A 27,407-nucleotide genomic window follows, 5' to 3' on the forward strand; every position below is an offset into this window, starting at 1 on the left:
CTGTCCTGGGGTAAGAAGCCCTTAATCTCTAACCCAGCAGAGTGCCTCCTTGGCTCTGGCTGCCCAAAGCCCGCCTTTACAGCACCCCAACTGCAGAGCAGCTACCAACTGCTTCTTCTTACTCCCAGAATTATTCCTACCCTGAATGGAGGCCATGAACACTCGGCTTAGCTGTATACAGATAATACTAATCAAAGGCATTTAGGTTTTTGTAATTCATTCCAAGTAGCACAATACTTATGCTTGTAAAATACAATATAGTTTTAAGTTTCACTTCAGTAAAAGCTAAATTCTGTTCTTAGTACATTGCCTGATCATCTGCTTCTAACCTAAGGAATTGTAAGGAACACTCAATCTCTCTCAAGTGGGTAGTAGTCATCACTGTTAGAACAGGAAAAAACAGAATTCTTTCCTGGTAGGCTTCTCAAGTTATCCCACATAGTGAAGTCTCTAAAGTAGCAGTTCTTAACTTCTTGGGGTTCACAGACCCCTTTAAGATTCTAATGAAACTACGGACCCTCTCCTCAAAAACACATGAACTTTTGCCATATAGTTTCACAACCTGCGTGCACACACACACACACACAAATGGTCATCTATGAACACTTCTACTATAAAAGTATGTGAAACATAATAAAAATAATTAATATTCTAAAGTCCACAGACCTAAGTGACCAGTAGAATATGACCTCAAAGAAGCTAGAATTAATTCAACATGATATTCCTACATCTTCTCTTAATTCTCCTTCCTCCTTCCCCTCCTCCCAATTTTACCCTCTTCCCATCATCCCTCTTTGCTCTTTATACTTCATCTCCTTATTTGGCTATATCATAGAACTAAAGTCACTTTTAGTATTACTTACATACTTATTGCAATATTATGTTTCCTGTTCTAATTTCAAGAGTCACAGTTTATTTCTTTAAAGAAAAGTACAATATCAGTTGAATACCTACTGTTTGCCAGATATTTGCCTATCTTTAACAATTCTACAAAGGGGAAAGAAAGAGTATATCCCCCTAAATCTGCATGTTTGAAAACTTCCAAGTCACTAAGTCATAGAAAAGTTAAGATATAAATCACAAAATAGTTTGATATGAATGAAAATATGACAAATCAAAATTTAAAGTATAAAGTTAAAATACTACACGTGAAAATGTAGTCTTAAATTTATACATTAGAAATTAATGAAACATTCAACACAATAACTTATCTTTTAAAAGCTCGAGAAAGTGAAAGAATATAGGAGATTAATGAAATAGAAAAAGGAAAAATCAGATCAATTGGTCAAAAAATCAGATCAAAAAAAAGATCAAAAAAAATCAGATCAATAAAACCAAATGAGTTTTTTTTTAATATAAATTTATTTATTTTATTTATTTTTGGCTGCATTGGGTCTTCGCTGCTGCGCGCGGGCTTTCTCTAGCTGCGGTGAGCGGGGGCTACTCTTTGTTGTGGTGCGCGGGCTTCTCATTGCAGTGTCTTCTCTTGTTGCGGAGCACGGGCTCAAGGTGAGCAGGCTTCAGTAGCTGTGGCTCTCAGGCTCAGTAGTTGTGGCTTGCAGGCTCTAGAGCACAGGCTCAGTAGTTGTGGTGTATGGGCTTAGTTGCTCCACGGCATGTGGGATCTTCCCGGACCAGGGCTCGAACCCGTGTCCCTTGCATCGGCAGGCAGATTCTTAACCACTGCGCCACCAGAGAAGCCCCACCAAATGAGCTTTTATAGGTTAACAAAATAATCAGTCTTGCTCAAGTTTAAGAAAACAAAACACAAATACAGCAAATTATTAAAAATTTTAAACGGCACTAACTATATCTCTGAGCTAAATTTTATCAGAAACTCACAAATGTGAAGAAACTCACCCAAGAGTACACAGCTCTTGGGTGTGTACTAAGGCAGATACCAGGATTACCCAGTTGGTAAAGAGGGAAGCCAGGATTTTAACAAAAAGGTCCTCTTCTTTTCATATCATACCACCTCGCCTTTAGGAACGGACACTAACCACCAGGTTCTCAGTTTCTTAGCTACAAATGAAAAAGAAGAATGACATCTCTCAGGTCCCTTTTCAATCCATGATTCTATGAGCTTAAGCTGGTCTGTGTAGAGACAAACAGCTGATTTCCTTCTGTTGGTTAGACTGGGGGTGAAGGTGGAGTTACTCTGTGTGACCTAGCATATATCTTGATCTACTACACTTGGGTTGATTGAGCCATCCTAATGTGTAAGTACACTTTGAGGCAAACTATGGAAGAGAAATAAGAAACCTCAGCAAAACTTACAAGAAAAATAAACAGCAAACTTACAAGAAAAATAAACAGTGAGGGAACTGCTTCTAGGAGCTGATGTTTTACCAAAAAGGTAATGGATAAAACCCATATGTAAGAAATAGTCTCCCTTCCAAAAAAAAATCCAGCATATATAAATTTAACCATGTTTGTTCATTTCTCTACATGTATATTTGGGTCTAACAAGTAAGTCTACAGTTACTTTCGTAAAATTTGCTTCTACAAACCCTTTCATTTTCTCCTTTTAGAAGTCCAAGGTTAAAAGTAAATAAAATTTTTTTGGCTCTTTACTACTTTGTGTTACCTGAGCAGTTTTTAGAAAATTCTATTCATTCCAAATTTAAGGAATGTTCTTTATTTGTTGTCCAATTCAGTTTGAACAAAATACATTTCGGAGAGAAAAACATGCAATATTTTTCTTGCTTTCTTTGGAAACAGGTGTTGCAAATCTTTCCAGAATCACATGAAAAATCTTCCTGCCAGTTGACAGGAGTTGTATGTTATTTCTCAACATAAAGAGTTTTCTTCTCCTCCTTTATAAAGGATCATTAAATGTCCAAAAGTAAAGAAAGTCATTCAAAATTTTACCAACTTAACTAAGTGAAACTAATAAGTCTGCCAGGTAAGATAGCTTGTTTCCTCTACAGATCAAATGCAGAGACTCCTTCCTGATTCTTAGTCCTGATCATTTGACAAATGTTTCATGTCTAGCACAGCTAGACATTCATATCTGACACTCAAGAGAGAATGCAGAGTAAAGATGAATATCTGAAATTTCAATTATAAAGGGGATAGCTGAAGCCATGAGATTTTATGAAGATCAGAGAAAGTGACAACAACCATAATGTTAGAAAGAAAAAAGGAAGACAACATAGCCAACTAATAAGCAATGAACTACCAGGTAAGTAGGATAAAGAACATGAAAGAACAGTGTCAGGGAAAATGAGGGGGCACTTTTCAAAAATGTAACACTTTTTACTTAACTCCCTGACAGTATGCTAGATGGTCTTTAATAACTTTAAAGGGGAAATGTTATTACATCATTTTGAAGATGAAGAAACCTGCCCAAGGCAACTTAGGTTGCAGAATTAGGATTCAAACCCCGGGTCAATGAGGCCGTGAGCCTTCTGGGTTCAGATCGTCTTAACAATAGCAGATGCCACTTAAAAAGCTAAGTAGAAAAAGAACACACAAGAGGTCACTGATGAATCCTGATAGAAGGACTGCAGTACTCTCTGAGTGAAAACAGAAAAACTGAAAAGAATTAGAGAATGAGAGTAAGTGGGTAGAAACTTTTAAATGCCTTGTGATAAAAAGGAAGGAAGGGGAAGAACTTCGTCTATACCCTGAAGGACAAATACGGCAAAAGAAGGTTAATGATTTTTTTTGGTCTTCTCTATGGTGCAAAAGATGTGATAGTGAGCTGATGTGGTAAAATGCAGATGGTGGGAGAGGAGGACTTGAGAATGAGGATGAATGGATGGAGCTGGATCCATAGGAGATGAGAGGAAATGTAAGCATACACAAACGACCAAGACTATCAACTCATCAAGAGCAGGGCTGGCTAGTGTTGGGGGTTTTTTTAGTGTTTCCTGTTTGATTTGTATTGCTATGCAATGTAGTCAGGTCCTGGTTACTCTCTGGGGATGTCATATCCAGTTATTAGTATTGGCTTCACCCTTTCCCCGTCCCACACTCCCCTGGGCCCTTTGGCCCTGATGAAAACAGTGTGGCAAAAGGGAAGAAAGGGGGCTGAAACAGTGTGAGCACCTCTATGGGTCTGGCACCATACTGAACATTTAACAGTAATTTTCATTTAATCCTCAGAATACTAGAACACAAGCTCCAAGAAGGCATGAATATGTTTGTTTTGTTCTCTGATATACCCCAAGCACTTAACACTGTGCTTAGAACAAGGCAGGCCCTCAACAAATATTTGATGAACAAAGAGTCACCTTGGTATTATTATCCCCATTTTAAAGATGAGAGGATGACTCAGAGAGGATAAGTAACTTAAAGTCATACATGTAATAAGGGTGAAATTTAAAATGTTTAACAACTAGTACTGCACCAGCACTGGCCACTCAGAACAGATGCCAGTTGGTGCTGGAGGAGCTGGGTTCTGCTTCAGCCTTTTAGTTGTGGGATCTTGGGGAGGTCCACGGGAGGGCTGTGGGCAGGGGAACGGAAGACTCAGATGTATACCAGCCTTGATAGTAAGTGATGCATCCAGGATTCAAACATACACTTATCTGACTCTAAAGCCTTCTAAATGAAGTGGGAAACAGTACCATTTGCTTAAAAATGAGGAGAGCAGGAGATAACTGGAGGTTTAAATAGAGTAGAAAAATATATTCAAAATACCTGCAATGGGAAACAATTAGTAATGAATTAAAGATTGATACCCAAGGTCAGTCTGTTGCCAGACAATTTAAAAAACAAGAATAGGATGATCCAACTATAACAGGGTAGAGAGAAATGAGGAATAAGAGAAATATGAATGGGCAAAGCAAAACTACAGTATAAGGATTTTCAATTCCAGGTAAATAATTTGGATATACTTCAAAAAGAAATGAAAAATCAACACTGGCTCCTGAGCAAGAAAGGACTTGATGAAAGCTGTACCTCAAGAAGATGAGTTTGTGCAAGGTAGAGGGGGAGAAGGTGAAGAGTATGGAGCCACATGGGAGGGATCAGTGGTCAAGAGCGCTATATATTTGGGTGTGACTCACAGAGATGGCACTCAAAGTATCCAGGGGCAAGAGTTCAAAGAACAGTGCACCCTCGGCTTTTAGGAACACGTACATTCTGGTCACTGGCTTGTAGTCGCCACCTCTCTGTGGCTGACATGGTTTTACTATAAAAAGTACTTAGTTATCTTGTTGGTTTTCTGTTTAAGTTGGAACAAAAGGGATAAAGTGCAGTTTAGATATAAGTGACATTTACCAAAGAAGGTTTTTACTTTTTGTGGTTTTCTGTCAATAATTACCTATAATATACTCAACCTTGGAGTCTCTTAGTTCATTAAGACTCTTAAAAGAAATTTGTGTATGTACTTAAACAGCTTTAAAAAAAAATCCAGGACAATTACGTGGACAGTTTATTTTAATATGGACCCTGAGATTTCCACACAAAAAACAAGTTAGCCTATTTATTTATACAATAACAAAAATAAAAAGCAGAAGTTGGTCACCTGTTGTTACTGTCCCAGAAAGGCACACAGTGCCAACTGGCCAGGAACAACATTAATTCCTTCCACCCTCTTATGGTAACAGCTGTTCCCTTTTTTTTTCATGCTGGCAAAGGTCACACTCAGTAGCAAACTTTCCATGTAGATTTCTACATGCAAAAGGCAAGGAGATGGCTGACATAATAGGGTGTGGGGAGAGACAGCTGATTTTTTTCTATTTTACTTTCTCCTGGGCACTTATCAGGAAACTATTTTGGGCTTCTTTGATATTTGAAGCTATAACTATGAATCATTTCTCAGCCAAAAAACCCCCCAAAAAATGCTGTTTACATGAAGCTGGACTTGGGGATGATATAAGCACATTTTGAAATAAGCAAAAAACTACAGCAAAATTATACAGTAACGTTTACATCATTAATAACCACCTAATTAAAAATGCATTATGTTAAGTGAAGAGGCCAGGCTCAAAAGGCTACATATTATATGATTCCATTTACTATATGGCATTATATGACATTCCGTTTATATGACATTATAGGATGAAGAACAGACCCATGGTTGTCAGAGGTGGAGAATGGTGGGAGGAGTTGACTAAAAAAGAGAAGCCTGAGGGAATTTCGGTGGGCGGGGGGAACAGACTAGTTCTGTATCTTGATTGTGTGGTGGTTACAAGACTCTAAGTTCTAAATTGTCTAAGTTCACATAACTGTATCCCAAAAGAGTGAATTTTACTATATACAAATATTTTCTTAATGTTGGCTTAAGCCTCATATCACCTCTCTCAACTCCCCTCACTTGTTTCAAACCTCTTCCCAAGCTCCAAACAATGACCCCACCCCCTCCACCTAGCTAAGGTCTACTTGCCATTCTAGCTTCTTTCTATTCAGCTCCTCCTGGAATCTTTCCTTTGGTGTGGCACGGTGGGGTCCCAGATGGAGCTGAGGCTTTGTAGTCAGATACACCTAGTTGGGTTTACTCTGGGCATTCTCCCAGTTACTACTTGAGTGAGCATGGGCAAATTATCTACCTATCTAAGCTCAGTTTCCTCATATGGTGGATGCAAATAAATATAATTCATGTACCTCCTTGTTGTAAACTAAGAGCCTAGTAATATGCCTAGCATATTACCTGGCATATTAAGAGAGCTTAATTAAATGCTTATTCCCAGATCTTTCTCCTCTGCCTACTGCCTTCACAACCAATGCTCTCTTTCTGAGTTTCCAGGGACCTGATACATACATAAAATTATCACAACACTTAACTGATGTATTGGAATTATTTATCTCTGGCAAATAAAATGGGTCTATGTCTCTCTCTGATCCCTGAATTCACAAAGGGCAGCATGTTCGTTGCCTGATAGTTAATAAATTGTTTGAAGAATAGCTTGTCCGCCTGATCTGGTCTTATTGTTAAAGAAGGAAGTACTGGAAGAGAGAGAGAAGCAGGCAGAAAAGGCCAGAACACACTGAGATAGTCTGGGGTGGGCGACCCGAGAAGTTTTCCAAAGTTTCTACTAAGATGTTGTATACAGAATTACAGCACAAAAACTGCAAATAACCTAAATATTAAAAAATGGAGGTAAAGTGGATTATGCCAAATACAAACAATGAAACACACATAACCATTAAAAGTAATTTTGTAGGGGCTTCCCTGGTGGTGCACTGGTTGAGAGTCTGCCTGCCAATGCAGGGCACGTGGGTTCGCACCCCGGTCTGGGAGGATCCCGCATGCCGCTGAGCGGCTGGGCCCGTGGGCCATGGCCGCTGGGCCTGCGTGTCGGGAGCCTGTGCTCCGCAGCGGGAGAGGCCACAGCAGTGAGAGGCCCGCGTACAGAGAAAGAAAAAAAAAAAAGTAATTTTGTAGGAGACTATGTTAAAAAGTAATATCCCAACTTGTTGTTGTTTTTTTTTTAGAGCACAGGTTTTTTGTTTGTTTTTAAATTCTTTTCTATCAGAGCATAACTGATTAACAATGTTGTGTCACTTTCAGGTGTACAGCTAAGTGATTCAGTTATACATATACATGTATCTATTCTTTTGCAAATTCTTTTCCCATTTCAGTTATTAACAAAATACTGAGCAGCGTTCCCTGTGCTATACTGTAGTTCCTTGTTAGTTAACTATTTTATTATTATTATTTTTTATTTAAATAGACTTTATTTTTTCCAGAGCAGTATTAGGTTCACAGCAAAATTAAGTGGAAGGTACAAAGATTGCCCACATACCTCTTCCCCACACATGCGCAGCCTCCCACATTATCAATAATCTCTCCAAAGTGGTACATTTGTTACACTTAATGAACCTACATTGACAAATAATTGTCATCCAGTGTCCATAGTTTTACATCAGGGTTCACTCTTGGTGTAGTACATTCCATGGGTTTGGACAAACGTAGAATGACATGCATCTACCATTATAGTATTACAGAGAGTAGCTTTGTTGCCCCCCAAATCCACTATGCTCCACCTATTCATCCTTCTCTCTCCTCTAACTCCTGGCAACAACTGTCCATAGTTTTGCCTTTTCTGGAATGTCACATAGTGGAAGTCATACAGTATGTAGCCCTTTCAGATTGGTTTCTTTCACTTAGTGATATACATTTAAGGCTCCTCCATATCTTTTCATGACTTTTTGCTTAGTCTGGATGTACCATAGTTTATTCATTCATCTCCTGAAGGATATCATTGTTGCTTCCAAATTCCAAAATTTTGGAATTCCAAAAATTCTGAATTTTGACAATTATGAGTAAAGCTGCTATAAATATCCACATGCAGGATTTTGTATGGACATAAGTTTTTTACATTTGGGTAAATACCAAGGAGCATGATTATTAGATCCTGTGTAAGAGTATGTTTAGTTTTGTAAGGAACTGCCAAACTGTCTTTCAAACTAGGTGTAGTACTTTGCAATCCCACCAGCAATAAATCAGAGTTCCTACTGCTCCTCTCCCTCACAGTCCACATACTTCTTTTAAATTTCCAGTCATTTCCCAGTTTCTTCTGATTAATTTTCACAAGTGTCATGATAATTTTTTATACTCTTGAAGCCCCTCTTGAGTTTTCGAGTCCACGTGCCACATTGTAGCTAGGTTATCTTTTAATTGACAAATGTGATGAGGCTCTTAAATCCAAGTACTGCCATTAGTAAGTGGTCTCTCTACTCCTAAATATAATTTCGCATCATATCAGATGACATGAAATGAGAGCACAGAACAACATAAGACATAAAACTGTATGATCTACTCATCACTCTAACTTTATTTCACACCAATACCTGCTTAGGAATTGTCTATTCCCTTTAAAGAAAATGCTTTTTATTGTTTTCTCCCTCTTTTTTTCTTTTTCTTACCATTATCACTAGGCCTCAACTATATTTTCAATAAACTACAAGCTACTTGAGGGCAAGAAATGAATCTTGTTTAAAACAGATGCCTAACATTGAATACAGAGTCTGATGTCTACTATACCTACAGTTTATATTTATTGAATATTAAAATAAATATAAATATGTAAATATAAATAGATTTATTGAATAAATGATATAGATGTATATAAGCATATTTGGAAAATATTTTCTTTCTTCAAAATTAATTTTTAAAAATTTTCCAGTCATGTCCAATAAAATCAACTGCTTCTAAAATTTCAGTTGATTTTTTTGGGACCTTATCAAACTTTACTGTAATATATTGTCTTTTAGATAACTAGATTCAGTTTGGTAAAATTCTATTCCTAATTTTTTCTTAATATTTTCATAAGAAAGAGAGAATGGATATATAAATGTGGATATATATATATGTGGATGTTTATATATATATAAAATGTCTTTGCCATGTTAGTATCAAAGTTATGCTGGATACATACATGATTACAAATAATGACTTGTATTGGTTTGTATGTTGAATTCTGTCTGAAATTTATTTCTTCAACATTGGAAGGATATTCTCAGTTAATACAGACTTCTAGCTTGGTCTACAAGGACTTTAGGCAGATCTTTTTTTTGGGGCAGGGGGTGGGGGAGGGATCTATCATTTCTTTTGAGAAGTTTCCTAAGTCTTCTTTAGCTCATTTGAAGACAGTGTATTTCCATTTAGAACACAGGTTTTTTTTAAAAAGTGTCTGGAAAAATATACAACCAAAATGTTAAAAAAGAGGTCATCGGACTTCCCTGGTGGCGCAGTGGTTGGGAGTCCGCCTGCCGTTGCAGGGGACACAGCTTCGTGCCCCGGTCCAGGAAGATCCCACATGCCGCGGAGCGGCTAGGCCCGTGAGCCATGGCCGCTGAGCCTGCGCGTCCGGAGTCTGTGCTCCGCAATGGGAGAGGCCACATCAGTGAGAGGCCCGGGTACCGCAAAATAAATAAATAAATAAAATTAAAAATTAAAAAATAAATAAAAAAGAGGTCATCTCTGGGCGGCAGTAAGATTAGTAGTAATACTTATATTCTTTTCTGGGCTTTTTAGAGTTTACCAATTTATTACATGTTAATTTTAGAAAATTTGGAAATCACAGAATAATTATTTTAAAAGAAAAAACTAATCTAGATTTTACTAATGATGTTATTCCATATCCAAGACTCAAATGTCGAAAAATGGGGTTAAATGCATTATGCTGAATCCATATAATGAAACACTATGTATTTCCAAAATACAAACAGCAAAATATATTACAAACTATATACCTTTGGGGAAAGAAACAAGATATAAGAAGTTCCTCCAGTGAAAAAGTTATTTTAACTTGGAAAATCTATGAACATGGGACTTCCCTGGTGGCGCAGTGGTTAAGAATCCGTCTGCCAATGCAGGGCACACGGGTTCGATCCCTGGTCTGGGAAGATCCCACATGCCGCGGAGCAACTAAGCCCGTGCACCACAACTACTGAGCCCACGCGCCTAGAGCCCGTGCTCCACAACAGGAGAAGCCACCTCAATGAGAAGCCCGCACACCACGATGAAGAGTAGCCCCCGCTCGCCGCAACTAGGGAAAGCATGTGCACAGCAATGAAGACCCAACGCAGCCATAAACAAATAAATTAATTTTTTTAAAAGAAAATCTATAAACAGATATACAGGAACATTTCATCAAATATTAACTACTGTATCTTTCTTCAAAGGTTTATCCAAAGCCAAAAAATTTCAGAAGACAATATAAGATAGTGGGGCTTCCCTGGTGGCGCAGTGGTTAAGAATCCATCTGCCAATGCAGGAGACATGGGTTCGATCCCTGGTCCGGGAAGATCCCACATGCTGCGGAGCAACTAAGCCCGTGCACCACAACTACTGAGCCTGTGCTCTAGAGCCTGCGAGCTACAACTACTAAAGCCCACGCACCTAAAGCCCGTGCTCTGCAACAAAGAGAAGCCACCACAGCGAGAAGCCCGCGCACCATAATGAGGAGTAGCCCCCACTCACCACAACTAGAGAAAGCCCGCGCTCAACAGCAAAGACCCAACGCAGCCAAAAATAAATAAAGAAAAGAAAATTTTAAAATATATATATAAGAGTGAATCAGGGGAAGGTTCCTCTTTGAAACATAGCTTCTACAGAGTTTATTTAGTCTTTAGCTTAAAGAAATTGACCTGTAGCGTTTTATCTGGATATTATTTAAGCTTATAAGACAAAGCGTCCTGTGTTCAGGTGAGATCACCTGATTAAGTTACTTCTCTCTTTGAACCAATGAGACTTCCAGTCTCAGCAATACCATCCACAAGCTTCCCTTAACCAACGAAGTCTCCCTTATTAGCAGCTGGGCAAGAGACAACTGCTCCCATTCAGCAGGAAGGCCTATATTCCAAAGAATAAAAAGTGTACGTTTACTAGCATACTGATTCTTGACTAAAGCTGGCAAACTCTAATGCCTTTACAGAATTTCTAGAATAGTCACTGTCTAGGAAGGTATATACATAAGTTAATTCCTCTTTAGAGACTGTTTATGGTGGTGGTTGGGGGGCAGATATTAAATCCTTTAAGGAGACTGCTTTAGCAACTGAACTTGTAGAAAAGAAACCTGACTGACTTGATTTCACCATTTTGGTACAAAATATGCATAAGAAGTAATTCAAGAATCAAAACTACAAATAAATTTTAAACAACCAAATAAAATCCAGACCTGAGACCTCAACGGCTTTTAAGAGTTCACATGACCCCACCTATAAAAAAAAAAATGTATTGTGTATTTTAAATCTTAAAAGTATTTATGTGGATCCATCATGTCTAGTCTGAAATTATGCCAAATGGCAAGGTTCCAGAAACTAAAATAAAGTTATACTAAGGTGTGTCTCAGAAGGAAAACATAAAAACTCTAACTTTGGCAGGAAGTTACCAAAGTGGCATATCTAAATTAGTAAGCTTTGTTTAAAACACACACACTTTTTTAAAAAGGCACACAAGCCAAAAAAGTTTAGCAAAATTCTTTTTTTTAATAGTTATTATTGCAGTAGCAAATCATATATCCGTTTTCCCAAAAATCTATGTTATAAAATAACTCGAGTTATTTTATACAGAAGATAAGTTGCAAGAAGGAAGAACTCCCGCAAATTATTCCTTTATGGCTAAGAGCAAACATGCAATGCTGAAACTACACAATAAACAGCAGCTGCCATGGGAAGCAAGAAAAAAAAAGACAGGCAGATATTAGTTTGCTGAATGCCTACTAAGTACCAGGTACTTTATTTACATAGGTTCTCATTTATTCCTAACAAATCTGTGAAGCAGACAGTATTCGCTCCATTATGCAAGTGAAGAAACTGAAGCTCAACAACACTAAATAAGAATTTGTAAAAAAAAAAAAAAAAAAAAAAAGAATTTGTGTGACGTGAAGCAAGAATACAGAGCAAAGCAGAATTCTGAAACCAAGTCTACCAGGCTTCATATCCCAAACTCCACCACATTTGGCAACAGTTACTTTGGAAAACAAGGATATCAAATAATCCAGTGTTCTCAGTAAACAGGGTTCTGTAAGAGTTCAACTATTCCTATACCGTTGACCTAAAAATGGTCCCTCTATCTGGCAAGATCCTTCTTCCTCCACTGAGCATATCACAGGAAATCATGACAACCTATTATCCCAGACTATTGGCTACTACACTCTCCCTTCTAAGTGCAACTTTTTAAAAGAATTACCAATAGCCACAGATTTCCACTTCACCAACTATTCACTTCTCAGCCCACCCCAATTTATTTTTTTTAACATTTATTTTTTTAATAAATGTATTTATTTTATTTATTTATTTTTGGCTGCATTGGGTCTTTGTTGCTGCACGCGAGCTTTCTCTAGTTGCCGCGAGCGGGGGCTACTCTTCGTTGCGGTGCGTGGGCTTTTCATTGCAGTGGCTTCTCTTTGTTGCGGAGCATGGGCTCTAGGGGCACGGGCTTCAGTAGTTGTGGCTCGTGGGCTCAGTAGTTGGGGCACACAGTCTTAGTTGCTCTGCGGCATGTGGGATCTTCCCGAACCAGGGCTTGAACCCGTGTCCCCTGCATTGACAGGCGGATTCTTAACCACTGCGCCACCAGGGAAGCCTCCAGCCCACCCCCAATTTAAAAATGGCTTTACATAAGGTTATCAATGACCTTTGTGTAACTAAACTCAATGACACTTTCCAAGTGTTATCTTACTTACATTTCAGGAGAATGTAGACATTGTTACCACTCTCTCCTTGAAGCATTCTCTTCACTTGGCTTTCCAGAAACATTCTCCTGGTTTTTAAAGTGTTCCCTCCCTCTCAGTCTTGGTATTTTTCATTTCCTCCAACCAATCTAAAAAGTTGGTGTTTCTCATAGCTCGGTCCTAAACCTTCTTTCCTTTTCACTTTATAACTTCTTCCTGAGATTTCATCAATTCTCATGACTTCAATTACCATGAATATGACAATGACTCCCAAAAGTCAGACAGTTCCTCTGAGCTTTCGACCCATTTATCCAAACAAGGACTTGATACTTCCTCTTGGAAATTTCAAAGGCACCTTAAATACAACACGCTGAAAATAAAACTCACTATCTCATCTCCACCCCCCTTCCCATCTCAAATGGGTTCTCTCCTAGTGCTCCCCAGCTCAGTTATTACAGAAACCAACGTCTATCCAATTATGCAAGCCAGAACTTTCACAACTATCTTTGACATTTCTCTCTCTCTGACTTCCCACTTTAAATATGTCACCAAAACCTGCCCATTTTACCTCTCAGATACCTCACAAATCCCTTCAAACTTTTCTCCATTTCCACCAGCACCTCTTTACTTTCACTACCATTATCTCATTTGGATGGCTGCAGCAGCCTCCTAACTGATCTCCCTAAATCCATTGTTTTCCAGCTTCAATCTATTATTCCCCCCTGCAGCCAAAGTCACCATTTTAAAAAGCCACCCTATCCTCCTTATTCAAAACCCTTTTTATAAACTCACATAGTACCCATACCTCTCCTTCATAGCACTTATTGGTTCATTTTTATATTTATTTGTGTGATTATATGCATCTCCACTGCCTAAGACAGAGCCTAGCACACAATATGTGAACTAATATTACTGGAATAAACAAATGCCTACTATGTAGTGGACACTGCATCACAGCCAAGGAGAACATACAGATGAACCCAGTCCTTTTCAGATAAAGAAACTGAAGTTGTCAACTTGGGTGATTTACCCTAGTGGTAGGTGATAGAACTAGAATTCAAACTCAGACCAGTATGCTTCCAGTGTCCATATTCTTTAACTTTTACGCATCCTATCAATATAAAATAATTCTGTAAAACTTTTATAAATTAGTAAAAATAAATGGAAACTTTTTTTTTTTTTTTTTTTTTTGCGGTACGCAGGCCTCTCACTGTTGTGGCCTCTCCCATTGCAGAGCACAGGCTCCAAACGCGCAGGCTCAGCGGCCATGGCTCACGGGCCCAGCCACTCCGCGGCATGTGGGATCTCCCCAGACCGGGGCACGAACCCGCGTCCCCTGCATCAGCAGGCGTACTCTCAACCGCTGCGCCACCAGGGAAGCCCTGGAAACTTATTTAGTATCTTGATAACATACAAAATATTTTAATAAAGTTCTGTTGAAATTGCAAGGTAACACCCTAACATTTAAACTGCTTTAAAATAATACAACAGTCCATTCCCCTCTTATTTTGAGTAATCATAGTTTGCACAGATATGATGCTAGCCCCCTCAAAAAGTACCCATTCACCCCCTTTATTATACACAGTACTAATGTGTCTTTATCTCCTATAACATAAACACCTTCTTCTGAATTATATTCAGATAATACACTAAAACATGCCTATGGCTAGCCCCTATATGAGCTGTAACATTTCTGCCACAATTGTTTGATGTACCTTACAGTTCAAAATGTCAAACTCTTCTGCTTTTAATTTACAAAATATTCAACCAAGTTATGCTGTCTTCCAATCTCAATATTTCATTCCTTTTTATAAAATTTGATTGATTGATTTTGCCGCACTGGGCAGCTTGTGGATCTTAGTTCCCCAACCAGGGATCGAACCCAGGCCACGGCAGTGAAAGAGCCGAGTCCTAACCACTGGACCGCCAGGGAATTCCCCTCCAATCTCAATATTTCATTCTTAATTATGAAAAGTCTGAGGACATGAAGTAAGGGTAACTATAACAAAATTTTTCCAGCAATCTGCTCTTTTTTCCTAGTAAATTGTAAACATAGGTTGAATTATAGTTGATCAACCTAAAGGACAAATTCCTTACTTCAGGAAATTTAAATTACTATAAATGTGACCCTTAGATTTACCCAACCGAAAATCAGAACCTCCACTACAATCTCTTCACTGGGCAGCAACCTCAGGCCTTGTGAGGTACATCCTCATGATTAATCCTACTGGCCCTCTTCCTCTCAAAGAAGCTTCACCCTCTCCTGACTTCCTCTTGGAAGGTAAAAACAGACTGTAGCAATATTCACTTCTTTGTTTTTTTAAACTTTCCTTTTCCTCACTCTTCTCTTTGCCTCTCTTTTTAGCAGAAGAAATTAAGTTAGCCAAAGCCAATATCAGGGCCCTTTGGGCTACAGAGGCTTATGAGTTTAAAATTTCAGTCACAACTACTCAGTGTTTTTAAGTGTAAGTTTTAAATTATTAGCAAACAAAATATGACTCTTAAATAGGACTCAATTTTGTCAAGATTTTCTTACAACTTCGGCCATGGTATTTTAATTATGATGTACATATTTCTAATTGGTGGTGGGTTTCCAGGGCTACAGGATAGACAAAATTCCTTAACTGTTCAATGATAGCTATATCCCAATGCCCTACGTAGTAATGAATCATTCTGCCAGCTACAGCTAAACAGTAACATTAAGGTCTCACCATTCCAATCATTAACTGGCTAACAAACTGCAAGACTAGTACTGAGGAAAACACAAACATAATCCTAGATAATGTTATTATTTTATTTCAAAGAACATCTCTCTCCTATTTACTATTCTTAAAGTCACTGGAATAGAATATAGCACAGGTAGATATAAAATTAGAACAGATTCCCCTGGAATTTCAGATCTTTGCCAAAAGAATTTGAGTCTTAGCCGAAGACAAATTGCTGTTGATACAGATGACAATCTCCTGATAATAAGCAGACTAGGTTAGAATTGTGGTTTCTTTCTTTTTTCGTTTTTTCTTTTTAATTTGATAGTAGGTGGACATTATTCTTTATCTTATTTTAAACTGAAAATCTTCCTTCACTGAAATTTCAGTGAGTCTGACCAAATTATATTTTGCTTTGGCTTCTCAAGGTAGCATATGTTACCATTTCTCACAATATGGCTGACATAAGAGTAACCAACTAGTTGCAAGATTTCATGAGCCATTTGGTCACTGATAAAGTCATATACCTATGTGTGGCAAAAGAAGAGACTCAAGAAGGGGCCTACTTTACTTTGTATCAGGGCCCATTTTTCCTATATCACTACTTCCTGGATACTTCAATCAGTCTTCAGCTTTTTCCTATTTTCTTCTGACAACACTCACTGCCTTCATGGCCAGGCTAGATTTATAATTGATCTCCTGCAAGTCTGCTGCAGTTGCTCAAAATGCCCCATTTACCATGTGCTCTTTGTTTTCCTACCCTGAGTCCAGTGGTATCAACTGCTCCAACATATTCTGCAGCTACTGACTCTCCTTAATAAGCAAGGTGTGCTCACCCCTATGATCCGGAGAGATAGGCAAGGCAGATATTCTTCTCACTATAATTTACATATAAGTAGACGAAGGAGCCCAAGTGATCTTGCCCATGTGATCAGAGAGAGTAGCAGAAGCAAGACTAGAATTTGACTTCCAAGCCAACCTCTTTCACTACCAGACCACACTCTGAACCCTTTAAAAAAAGTTACATAAACAAAATTGTTATTCAGTGAAAAATCATCCACAATGTCAAATCCTAATGCAAAAACTTATCTTCTTAAAAGCTATTTATTAGATTTGGTTAGTAATTAAACTATATTCGATGGCAGAACTTAGAATCTCTCATATTAATGTAGATATCCAACACTAGCTATAAAGTTGAGTATTACCCATAACTTGCCTAACAAGTTTTGATAACAATCACAAATTAAGAGACCTTTTCTCCAACTGGGCCACTGGGTTAGGCACAGACAATATTTGAGAAGGAGCATATTCAAAATTCCTCTCTTGTATCAATGCCATTTAAAAAAAAGTAAAATACAATAAACATCACTTGCTTCTGCTGCACTGCATAACTATGCTAGGTATATTTTCTAAATCAAATTGGGATGTCATTTGAAAAAGTGTGGGTTTTTTTAATAGTTTTTTTAAGAAAAATATTATAGAAGTATGACTTTAAATTACATTTAGTCATAGATTTAACAAACTGCCTCTATGAAGAAGACTGTTACCTAAAATTAGGACTATCCAAGAACACTGCAGATGGATGTGATCGCTATATACATTTATTTTTTAAACTCTATGGAAAGAAAACAAGGAAAACTTCTTATTGATCAAGAGAAGTTATAAGAACTGGTTATGTTTAGCTGTATTGCAGCTGTACTTCAACGTGTATTGCAAGTTATTAGCTTTTGACCAGTTTATATTCAAAAAATAAAATCTTCATGTTTTAAAATGTGAGTACTCAGAGAACTTATGGCTATCTCAACCATGCCATTCACACACACCTTTGTTTATTCCTATTTCTAGTCTGCTCTTCTCTCTACAACCACAAACATTCGTTTGGGTACTTTGTCTATGAGCTGTGGGAATATTGCTTACCTAGAAGTAAAACGAGAAGATCTGAGTAAGGTATCTGATTCCAGAAAGAAACAGGTTAGAAGTAATCAAAACATCTCCCATAGTGATCTGGGCACTAAAAACTGAAATACGAACCAGGTTCCAATTTAAATGCTATTTAAACTGAAGCTAGAACTACACTAAATAATGTTCCAAAAGAAAAGTCACCAGCACATGGTATCAAATTTAAATAACAGACTGGGTCAGTGGTACTACATTGATTTATTAACTTAACAATGATAACAACAATAGCCCAGGCAAGGAATATGCTAAACACTTCACATACACTGTCTCATACATTATCTCATCTAATTTCACAGCACTATGAGGAAGACACTATTATCATCATCTTTTTCCTCATTAGATGACAAAACTCACGGAGAGTTGAAGCAACCTGCCCAACGTTGTACAGTTAGTAATAGATGGAGTGAGAATTCCAACCCCAGAAGAGTGGCTGCCTCAAGTCTATTGCCTACTCACTCAGGCAACAAATATCTGAATGCCTACCATGTGCCACGCACTTTCTAAGCACCGGTATTACAGTGTTTCCACCCAGTAATAAAGATGGATTCTGAGCTATCTACAGGAATTATTTCCAGAATTTAGCACTAGCCAAAAGTGATGTTCCCAAAGGTTTACAGTACCTCTGCTGGAAAGTAAAAGCAGTGGTCTCAGGAGAAACTATTTTGAAATACAGACAGATTTCATTCAAATTCCTACTTCTCTCCCCTTACAGTGCTCTGTGTACCTCTTGGGGATGGAGACCCTATCTCACTCATTCTTAGTAACCTAAGTGCTGTGACATATCAGGCACTCAACTTACCATACAGTATTGTCATTGTTTGTTATGAGTCTGTCTTCCAGAGTAAGCAAGAAGCTATTTGAGATCCATGGGTTTTGTTTTATTTTTTCACCCATTTTGTATTACCAGTGCTAGGGCATACAATGAGGCTAATACCATAGGCTAATACCATACAGTTCTGTGATGATTCATGAGTTTATGTAAAACATTTACCAAAGGCTCATTTATTCATTCAATAAAGAACGTTTTTCTTCTCTTCTTCTCATTTACCTCAAGCACCTAAGCAGCCAACCCATCTCTCTTCCTGCTGACGTAAATGAACCAAAAGGCAAGGCAGAACCTGGCTTAACAAGCTGCCAATTAACTCAAGAGCTCATCCGCTACACATTTCCTATATGTCATTTTCCTGGGCGCTCCACCCTGAAAAAAGACTCAGGAAACATTTCCAAGCAGTGACAACTGAGAACTAAACCATGAGGCTCTAACTATATCTGCTGGAATGAGTTACGAAAGGTGACTCTAAACTCTATACACATGACTCATGTGAAATGCAATGAAGGATAAAGGTCTCCTTTACTGGGTAGAAATGCCTATGACAACAACGTATTTGAAGAAAAAGTCTGTGGGTATGTTACTGAACAGTGCAAATCAGTTACATCTTCCAGTATGATATACCCTCCTAGCAAACGCTTAGTAGTTATTACACGTTTGACTTATGAAAAATTAAAGTGCCTCCTCTGGACAGCAGACGCACGCTCAAAACATGATAAGCAGAAACTGACTCTGCAGCAACATCGTATAGAATAAAGATAGTCATAAAACATTTAGGCCACCTAAAATAACCACTGCTTTTACAGCCAATTAATTCCCTCAGTCCTTCATTCCTCACCCTCTTCATTTCTCAAATCTGGACCAGTCAATCTGAATTCAAAAGTTATAATCCTTGGGCTTCCCTGGTGGCGACCGATGCGGGGGACACGGGTTCGTGCCCCGGTCTGGGAGGATCCCGCATGCCGTGGAGCGGCTGGGCCCGTGAGCCGTGGCCGCTGGGCTTGCACGTCCGGAGCCTGTGCTCCGCAACGGGAGACACCACGGCAGTGAGAGGCCCGCATACCTCAAGAGAGGAAAAAAAAAAAAAAGTTATAATCCTTAAAAATGCATTTCCCAATTCCCAACCATACCACTTCTTACCTGAGTTACACTGGGAGTTTCCCAACTACTCTAGGCCTTAGTTCCATCATCTACAGAATGAAGATGAACAAGCTATCCTCCCTGAGCACGTTTTTGAGAGACCTCACAGCCACACACGGCCTAGTGAGCACTAAGTAAATGCCAGTTATTATTATTATCCACTCTGACATTTAGAAAAAAGTTACAAAATTCACTATTAAGAATATCATGGATACATACTATATTCCAGCCACACTGGCCTCTTTTCTGTTACAAATGCCCTTTGCCCCTTTAGCCCTCAACGCCTGCTCTTCCCTATGCCTGGAATCATCTTCCAGCTCCTCCATGACCAACTTACTTTCATCCTTAAATCTGAAATCAAAAATGCCCTCGTCAGGGCTTCCCTGGTGGCGCAGTGGTTGAGAATCCGCCTGCCGATGCAGGGGACACGGCTTTGTGCCCCGGTCCGGGAAGATCCCACATGCCGCGGAGCGGCTGGGCCCGTGAGCCATGGCCGCTGAGCCTGCGCGTCCGGAGCCTGTGCTCCGCAACAGGAGAGGCCACAACAGTGAGAGGCCCGCATACCACAAAAAAAAAAAAAAAAAAAAAAAATGCCCTCGTCAGAGAAGCCTTCCTTGAGATTGCCACCCTCCAACATCTCACTCTCTTCTAATCTTGTTTTCATTCTTCCATGGCATTCACAAACATCTGTAATTGTCTTACATTATTAGTATAGAGACCTTACCTATCTTTTTCACAGTGATAATTACAGCTCCTAGCATTGTACTAAGCACATAATAGCTAATGAATAAATAAATGAAGGATGTTGCAAAGTCAGATATTTTAAAAACTTAACATTGTGTTAAACACAACATAAAAAATAGTATCAGGTTAACATATGTCAAAATAAATATCTGAGGGAATTCCGTGGAGGTCCAGTGGTTAGGCCTCCATGCTTCCACTGCAGGGGGCCTCGGTTCGATCCCTGGTCAGGGAACTAGGATCCAATAAGCTGCGTGCCAGGGCAAGCAAGCAAGCAAGCAATAAATAAATAAATAAAACCTGATTGGAAAACAGGGGTAAGAGGGAGAGGGGGTATAAAGAGGTATTACACAATAGCTTTTTCTTTGTTGCCTGCTCAACTACAGATAGGAATTCAAACAATAGAATTTACACAAATGAGGATGCACAATTAAGGTCATTCAAAAAATTTAGGAATATTAAGTCTACTTTTTTACATGGTCACTCAATCATTTCCAAGGCCTGGGCAATAAAAACAGTGAAGGTGACCAGAGTGTGGCTAACTCCATTTTCTTGATTAAGCTGAAATTCAGGACTTAACCACTGTATAAAGTAACAGTTTTTCCATTTGTTTAATTACATTCTACCACAGACTATACAGATCGATTTCTACCACAGCTGGGATTACCACTACCTGAAGATCATATATGTGGTTTTTACATGTGACTGATAAAACACTACTATTTCAAGATGTTCTGTAAGCTTCAAAGACATTCCATGAGTACTCATGGGAAACGGTTTAAAGTTTGTGTTTTTGTCCCTATTACAAAACGATGTTGATGTTATTTTTACTAAAATAATGATGTTGCTATAGTAGGATTATAGATGATTAATTTTATTTGACAAACATATTGTGCACATTAAGTGCAAGGCACTGCTCTAAACCCTTTATATATTGACTCATTTAAGCCTCACAACAACCATACAAGGTAGGTACTTTTATCATTACACAGCTGAGGCAACAGAGGCACAAAGAGGAAATTTGCCCAAGGTCACACAGCTAGTAAATGGAGGAGCTGGAATGTGAACCTAGGCAGTCTGGATCCAGAGTCCGTCACTACACTGTGCTGTCTATCTAATGTTTTAAAGAAAAAGTCATTCCCAATGTTAGAGTAGTTTCAGTTAAGTAAAAAACAACTCTGAGCCATCTGGGCTTTAAACCTAGACAGCAAGAAGGTTGAAGGGAAGAAGGAAAGCAGGCTGGAGTGGAAAAAGTGAAAATGAAAAATAAGGTAAGTAGAAAAAGAAGAGGGCCAAAAAGAAAGAAGAAAGTTACTTGTAACCACTGCTCATAATATCTGAATGAACACTTTTTCATAAAGAAAATAATAAAAGAGGCAAGACAGTGTCCATATAATCCCTAACTAGCTTATTACATAGACTGTATATTTCCCTCTCATATGCTGAATTAAGCCACCTAAGTTAGGAGGAAACAAACAATTAACATTCCAAAATCCTTTCCATAAAACTGAAGCTACAAGTTAACTGGTTCACTTAAAATGTGGGTGTTTAATGACTTACTACCAACTTCTTTTTTAGCAGGGTAAACAGTAACAATTTAAACTTTAATTTCTTATCAAAAAGAATTAGAATAATTCCACAAGCTAAGTAACACATAGGAAACTTTGGTAGAACTCAGCCAAAAATGACTAAACAAGAAAGAAATTAATAAAGATTCATAGCATGTCCATGAGTTTCCAAAAGGATGTAATTCAAAAAGAATATAAAGGAAAAAATTACTTTTCATAAAAGCTATAGAGGGGAATGCTCTCTGAATATTTCCATACTCTATTCCAAGCAAGGTAAATTTAAGTTTAAAGTCAACTGTATAAAACCAACTAGAGCCAAATACTATCAATTTCCTCCAGGCCTCTGCTTTTGTTCCGAACTAGCCATTTAAAGGTAGAAAAAGGGGCTTCCCTGGTGGCGCAGTGGTTGAGAGTCCACCTGCCGATGAAGGGGACACAGGTTCGTGCCCCCATCCAGGAAGATCCCACATGCCGCGGAGCGGCTGGGCCCGTGAGCCATGGCCGCTGAGCCTGCACGTCCGGAGCCTGTGCTGCGCAACGAGAGGGGCCACAACAGTGAGAGGCCCGCATACCGCAAAAAAAAAAAAAAAAAAGGTAGAAAAAGCCTTGCAACAGGAGGCCAGTCTGACCCAAGAATATACCAGTTTGACAAATTTTTGTTCATCTTTTGAGATTCCTTCTCTCTCTCTGTGGCTGAGAGGAAAGAGAACAGTTACATAAAACAGAGAAACAAGCACAGTAAACTTTCATCAGAAGCAAAAGAAGTTTGCTGAATAGAAGTTAACAGAAGTTGAAATGGCAAGTAGGATAGGCACTATGTCCTATTTATTTATTTACCTCTTTGGTATCTAACAGAATGCCCAGCACCTACTAGATAAGAAACAAATACATGAGTGAATTCACCCAATAATGAGTGAATGAACAAATAAATGTCAGGAGAAAAGGGAAGGCTGCAGACTATTTAGCAAGTGAGACCCTTTCATTAAGTATTTGATTTTTACTTGAGAAAGGGGCCCAGATTCAGGGTCAGGAAAGGGAGCACTCGTGAGGGGTACTACTTAAGGGGCAGGATGATGTCAGCATAATTACTGGAGAAGAATAAGTAACAGGGATTCCACAACCACCTATGGCTGCCAATGTTTTTTGCTGCCACATTTTCCCCTAAATTTATTGACTCTGATTTGGCATAATGGTGATACCACGTTTGCAGCATGCTGAGGTAACCATGACCCACTCCATTCCAAGAAAGCCAACGTTGGAGCTCACGAGTTGCTGTATCACCTGCTATTATAGGAAACTGTAACTGGTGTCAAGTGCAGAAAGGGAAGTTACCTCAGATCTGTTTGGACATGAGTATTATCAGTAGCGCCCTGGAGAAAAAACAGCACATCCAAATAAGGTTTTCAAGAGAGAATTTAATGAAGGAATAATCTTCAAAAGTATAGGCAGGGTTTAGGGAAAGCAGAAGGGGATGGTGGAATACTCCCACACCAGCAACATGAGAAAGTCATTATCATCTCTAGGCCTAAAGGGGCAAGTGAAGGGTTACCAGAACCCAGAAAGATCTGTAACTGTAGCTGGCTGGCACAGAAGGCCACTGAATAGAAGCTGTGACCTACTCACAAAACACAGAACAGCTCTGGCAACACAAATCCAGCAGGAGTAAACTGGCTCTTCCAGGCCTCCTGCTCTTGTCCCATTGGTCCAGGCCAACCAGAAACCAAAAAGCAAGAGCAGGGTGGAGAAAAGATCTGAAGGGGCAAAAGGAGAATATACAATACAGAAGGATATTCCAAATGACCGCCACCCAGCAAAACACAGGCACATAAAAAGGCTTTGCCAGTTCCACCCAAATCTTCTAGGCATCATGAGAACCTGCAAAAAAGTTATAAACACAGGTACTTATTTGGGTTCCCACTGCCCTATATCAAGTTGAGGAAGAAAAAAAAAAAGATTCTAAGAGTAGTCCTAGGTAATTTTTGTCATTTCTGCATCTCTAAGAATAAACAGACAACCCTTTTATCTATAATGGATCACATCTAGAGCAACTCTCTTCTTTGTACTCAAAGGCCATCTATTCCATACCTTCATTATTACACTTATCATGATGTGTTGTGACTCTTGTTTGTTTCTCCCTCATTAGACCCTGAACTCCTTTAGGGCACAGATTGTCTTATTCATCTTTGTATCCCTAGCATTTAACATGAACTTGGAACAGAATTAGCCTTCAATCAATGTGCACTGAATCAATTAGTGGACTCAGTGTCCATTAACTGGCAGCCTAATGCCAGGGTGCATAAAATCTAGAATGACCCTCAGCAATTAAACACTAATAAGTTTTATTTAGGACATGGTTTAAAACATTGAGCAAAAACACAGCTTTCATACCAGCCCACTACCATTCTCTATAGGACAGCTTTTCTTGTGTGCTCAGATGGTATTTATGGCCTTTTCTACAATCATAGAACTCATTATCAAAAGAGCCAGAGAAAGATGGCAAGACCATGCTCCATCTCAGAAAGGAATCAAATATACATCATCTCTCAAAATTCTCACTCTTCTTCCAAGAATTGACCAGCTCCACTAAAGGAACTAATAATCTGGGTATATTATATGGAGGAACTCACATTTCCCAGCGGTGATAACACTGATTTGGGGTAGAAACGCGTATACACATGTGCGCGCATGCACAACCCACACACACCCCCACAAGCATGTTTAACTATCACTTCAACAGACGTCACCTTCTGTAATATTATAAAGTAACCATGTAACACAATCACATAACATCAGCATATCAAATGGATACACTATATGATGTTGGGTGACCATTAACAGAACCTGGAACATATTCACATTATAATTATGAATCACTTTTACATAACCCTGTACTTTGAAGTGCTTAATCATCTTTTTGTTGCTATAGTCAAATCTCACCTGTAGTTCTCCAAAGAAAAAGAAAAAAGTTAATGCCAAGTTGATAACCCTCTTTGAGCTACCACGATTTTAGGCCGCCAGTCTCCTGCTGTCAGTAAGATGAATGAAAACCAAATTTAAAATTTGGTTTAAAGTGGACCCTTAGACTCCACTAGAAAGGTGAGTTTGCTATAAAAATATATTATCTCCAAAAACTTAGCATGAAAATGCTTTGTATCTCTAGCATCACTGTTCTCCTTCACTGCTGCTTGTAATGGAGTGTTGATACTGTTAAATCTAATGTCATCGTATATACCAAATTAAAATAACACTTCACTTTCTATTTAGGAATAGGGAATTCTGGGCTTATCTTGACAATACACTGAATTACTTTAAAACTCTAGTAACACAAGAACAGATAAAATGTGTTTCAAATAGATCGGTATAAATATCTGATACTGATACTAAATGCATAAGTCCCCAAAACAAGCTTTTTCCAAAACCATCAAAGATACTTAAAATCATAAACACAATTTTATCTTTTTTGAGAGCTGTCATAAATTCTGCAACTGTTAGGCCCATGTAGCAATAAAATTACCCTTACCTCTATAGGACAATTATGTGATGTTTCCATCATATTGAAAATATAGACTGCAAGAACCTACAATTTATAAAGTTGTACTGCATATAGGTTCCTCCATTATACATGAATTAAAACAAAACAAAACATAGATTTACCATATGGCTTTCTGTTTAATAACACTGAGCTACCTAAGAGCAGTATTATGTTTCATCTATCCTGGTTCAGTGTTTGGCCCAAAGAGAAAACATGACTTTTGTTTCATAAATTACCAACTCCCACAAGGTAGGAAAAGGAGAAGTTTATGTATAATTCTGACAATACACAATATGTGGCAATGACAGAATAATATCCAATATATTAGAATTATCAAAGTTACTTATGACTAAACATTTTCCTCTCCCTTCACTATAATATAAATGAAGTTTAACAAACCTCCACTAATATTCAGTACAAGTTAAAATACATTTTTAAATATAACATCTTTACCAAGGTAAGCTTTTCACTGAAAATAAATTTGAATATATTTAATGTAATTATGAATATGTCCGGACATCTGAAAGGATCACTTGTGCTTCTATAAAAATAGTGTTCCAAAATCGTGTTTCCCTTTCCTGAACTGAATTCCTAAAATTCACTGTGGAGCTATACAGTAAGTGTCTTCGTAAACAATAAAGATGTTTCATAAATAAAAAAGAGATTTTTCCTCAAAAAACAGGTAACAGAATTTGTAAAACTTCGGCAAGACTGCAAGCACCTAAATGGTCAGGTTTGAGGCAAGAGAGTGGAACACTGGATTAAAACCGGGGAAAATTTCCTATCACTGAAAAGCCATTATGCAGACCTGCATCTAGGATGCTGAAGTCACAGCCCTCCAACCAACGCTGAGAACTTGCCAATACCATTACTTCGATACTCAACCATGAGTAGGACTACCCAAACATAGAGCAGGTCTTCTTGTTGTCGTTTTTTCCATAACATATAAATAGTTCAAAGATACTGCCTTACACAATACATACTGAAAAGGTGAAAATCTCTCCTCCCAACGCCTATCCCTTAGCCAAATGACTTCTATTCTTTCTCGTCAAAATAAAAGAGCAACTGGCAACCAGAAGACCCACAACTGAACTCTTCTGTCAGAAAGACAACGCCAAATTTGCTGCAGCCAAAGAAATGTCTAGTGCTACTTCTGGGCTCTCACAGGAGATGGAAAGCTACACAATGGCAAGGTCTGTGCAGAGAAGGACACAGCAGGTCTGGGGCACACCATCCCCACTCCAGCCCCCAAAAAGCAACGTTCTTCAAACCTATAGGCAGAAACCTGGCATCATCACAACCACTTACAGCCTGACAATTTACAAGCTGGTAACACCTTCTAATTAGGAGAGTTCTAATCTTTAATAGACGCAAATGTAAACGGCTTCCCACAAATAAGATAAACCTGGCACTGGCGCCAGTTACTGAGAACCCCCAATGCATCAAACCTCCCGTTTCGCTACTGAACCTGATGAGCCAGTGACCAGGCTTCCCTACAGCCGAGAGGGGAAGAGCCCACCCTCCGGGCTGGGAGTGGAAGGGGAAACAGAGGACAGAAGAGCAAGGGATGGAGCGCAGAGGCGTGAACAGCATCCAAGCAAGGTGGGCTCAGCGCACCGCCGGGCGACAAACAGCAGCGGCCACGCGGGAGCCGGGGTGCGGGCTGCGAAGCGGGGTCCCCGGGCTGCGGAAACCGCCCCCAGCGTCTCGCCCGGCACGGCTCGCGCGTCAGGCACACACACACACCCACCCCACGCCCGTCCGCGGCTCTCGCCTAGTCCCCTCCCAGCGGACACACACCCGCAACCCACCGGTGCACCCACACCCCGGGCTCGCGCGCACACGCCCCTCCGGCCGGCG

General features: G+C 39.0%; 1 protein-coding gene across 6 annotated transcripts in view; it reads right to left on the bottom strand.

Moving 5' to 3' along the window:
• Positions 1-27,407, bottom strand: part of PLPP1 (phospholipid phosphatase 1) — a 120,205-nt gene that overhangs the window by 92,323 nt on the left and 475 nt on the right. For 2 of the 6 annotated variants that reach the window (XR_012330674.1, XR_012330675.1), the window contains exons 1-2: positions 20,044-27,387; positions 19,405-19,629 (exon numbers count right to left, since the gene is read on the bottom strand). The exons of 2 other annotated variants lie outside the window; for them this stretch is intronic. Coding sequence is in view for 1 of the 4 variants with exons in the window: in XM_073802123.1 (XP_073658224.1) it covers positions 19,405-19,629 (225 nt within the window). In the remaining 3 variants the exon portion in view is untranslated. Of the gene's footprint in view, positions 1-19,404; positions 19,630-20,043; positions 27,388-27,407 lie in introns of those variants that run through there. 2 more of the 6 variants (XR_012330676.1, XM_073802123.1) reach the window with 2 other exon arrangements.

Source organism: Tursiops truncatus, chromosome 3, assembly GCF_011762595.2.
Source record: "Tursiops truncatus isolate mTurTru1 chromosome 3, mTurTru1.mat.Y, whole genome shotgun sequence".
Lineage (NCBI taxonomy): Eukaryota > Metazoa > Chordata > Mammalia > Artiodactyla > Delphinidae > Tursiops > Tursiops truncatus.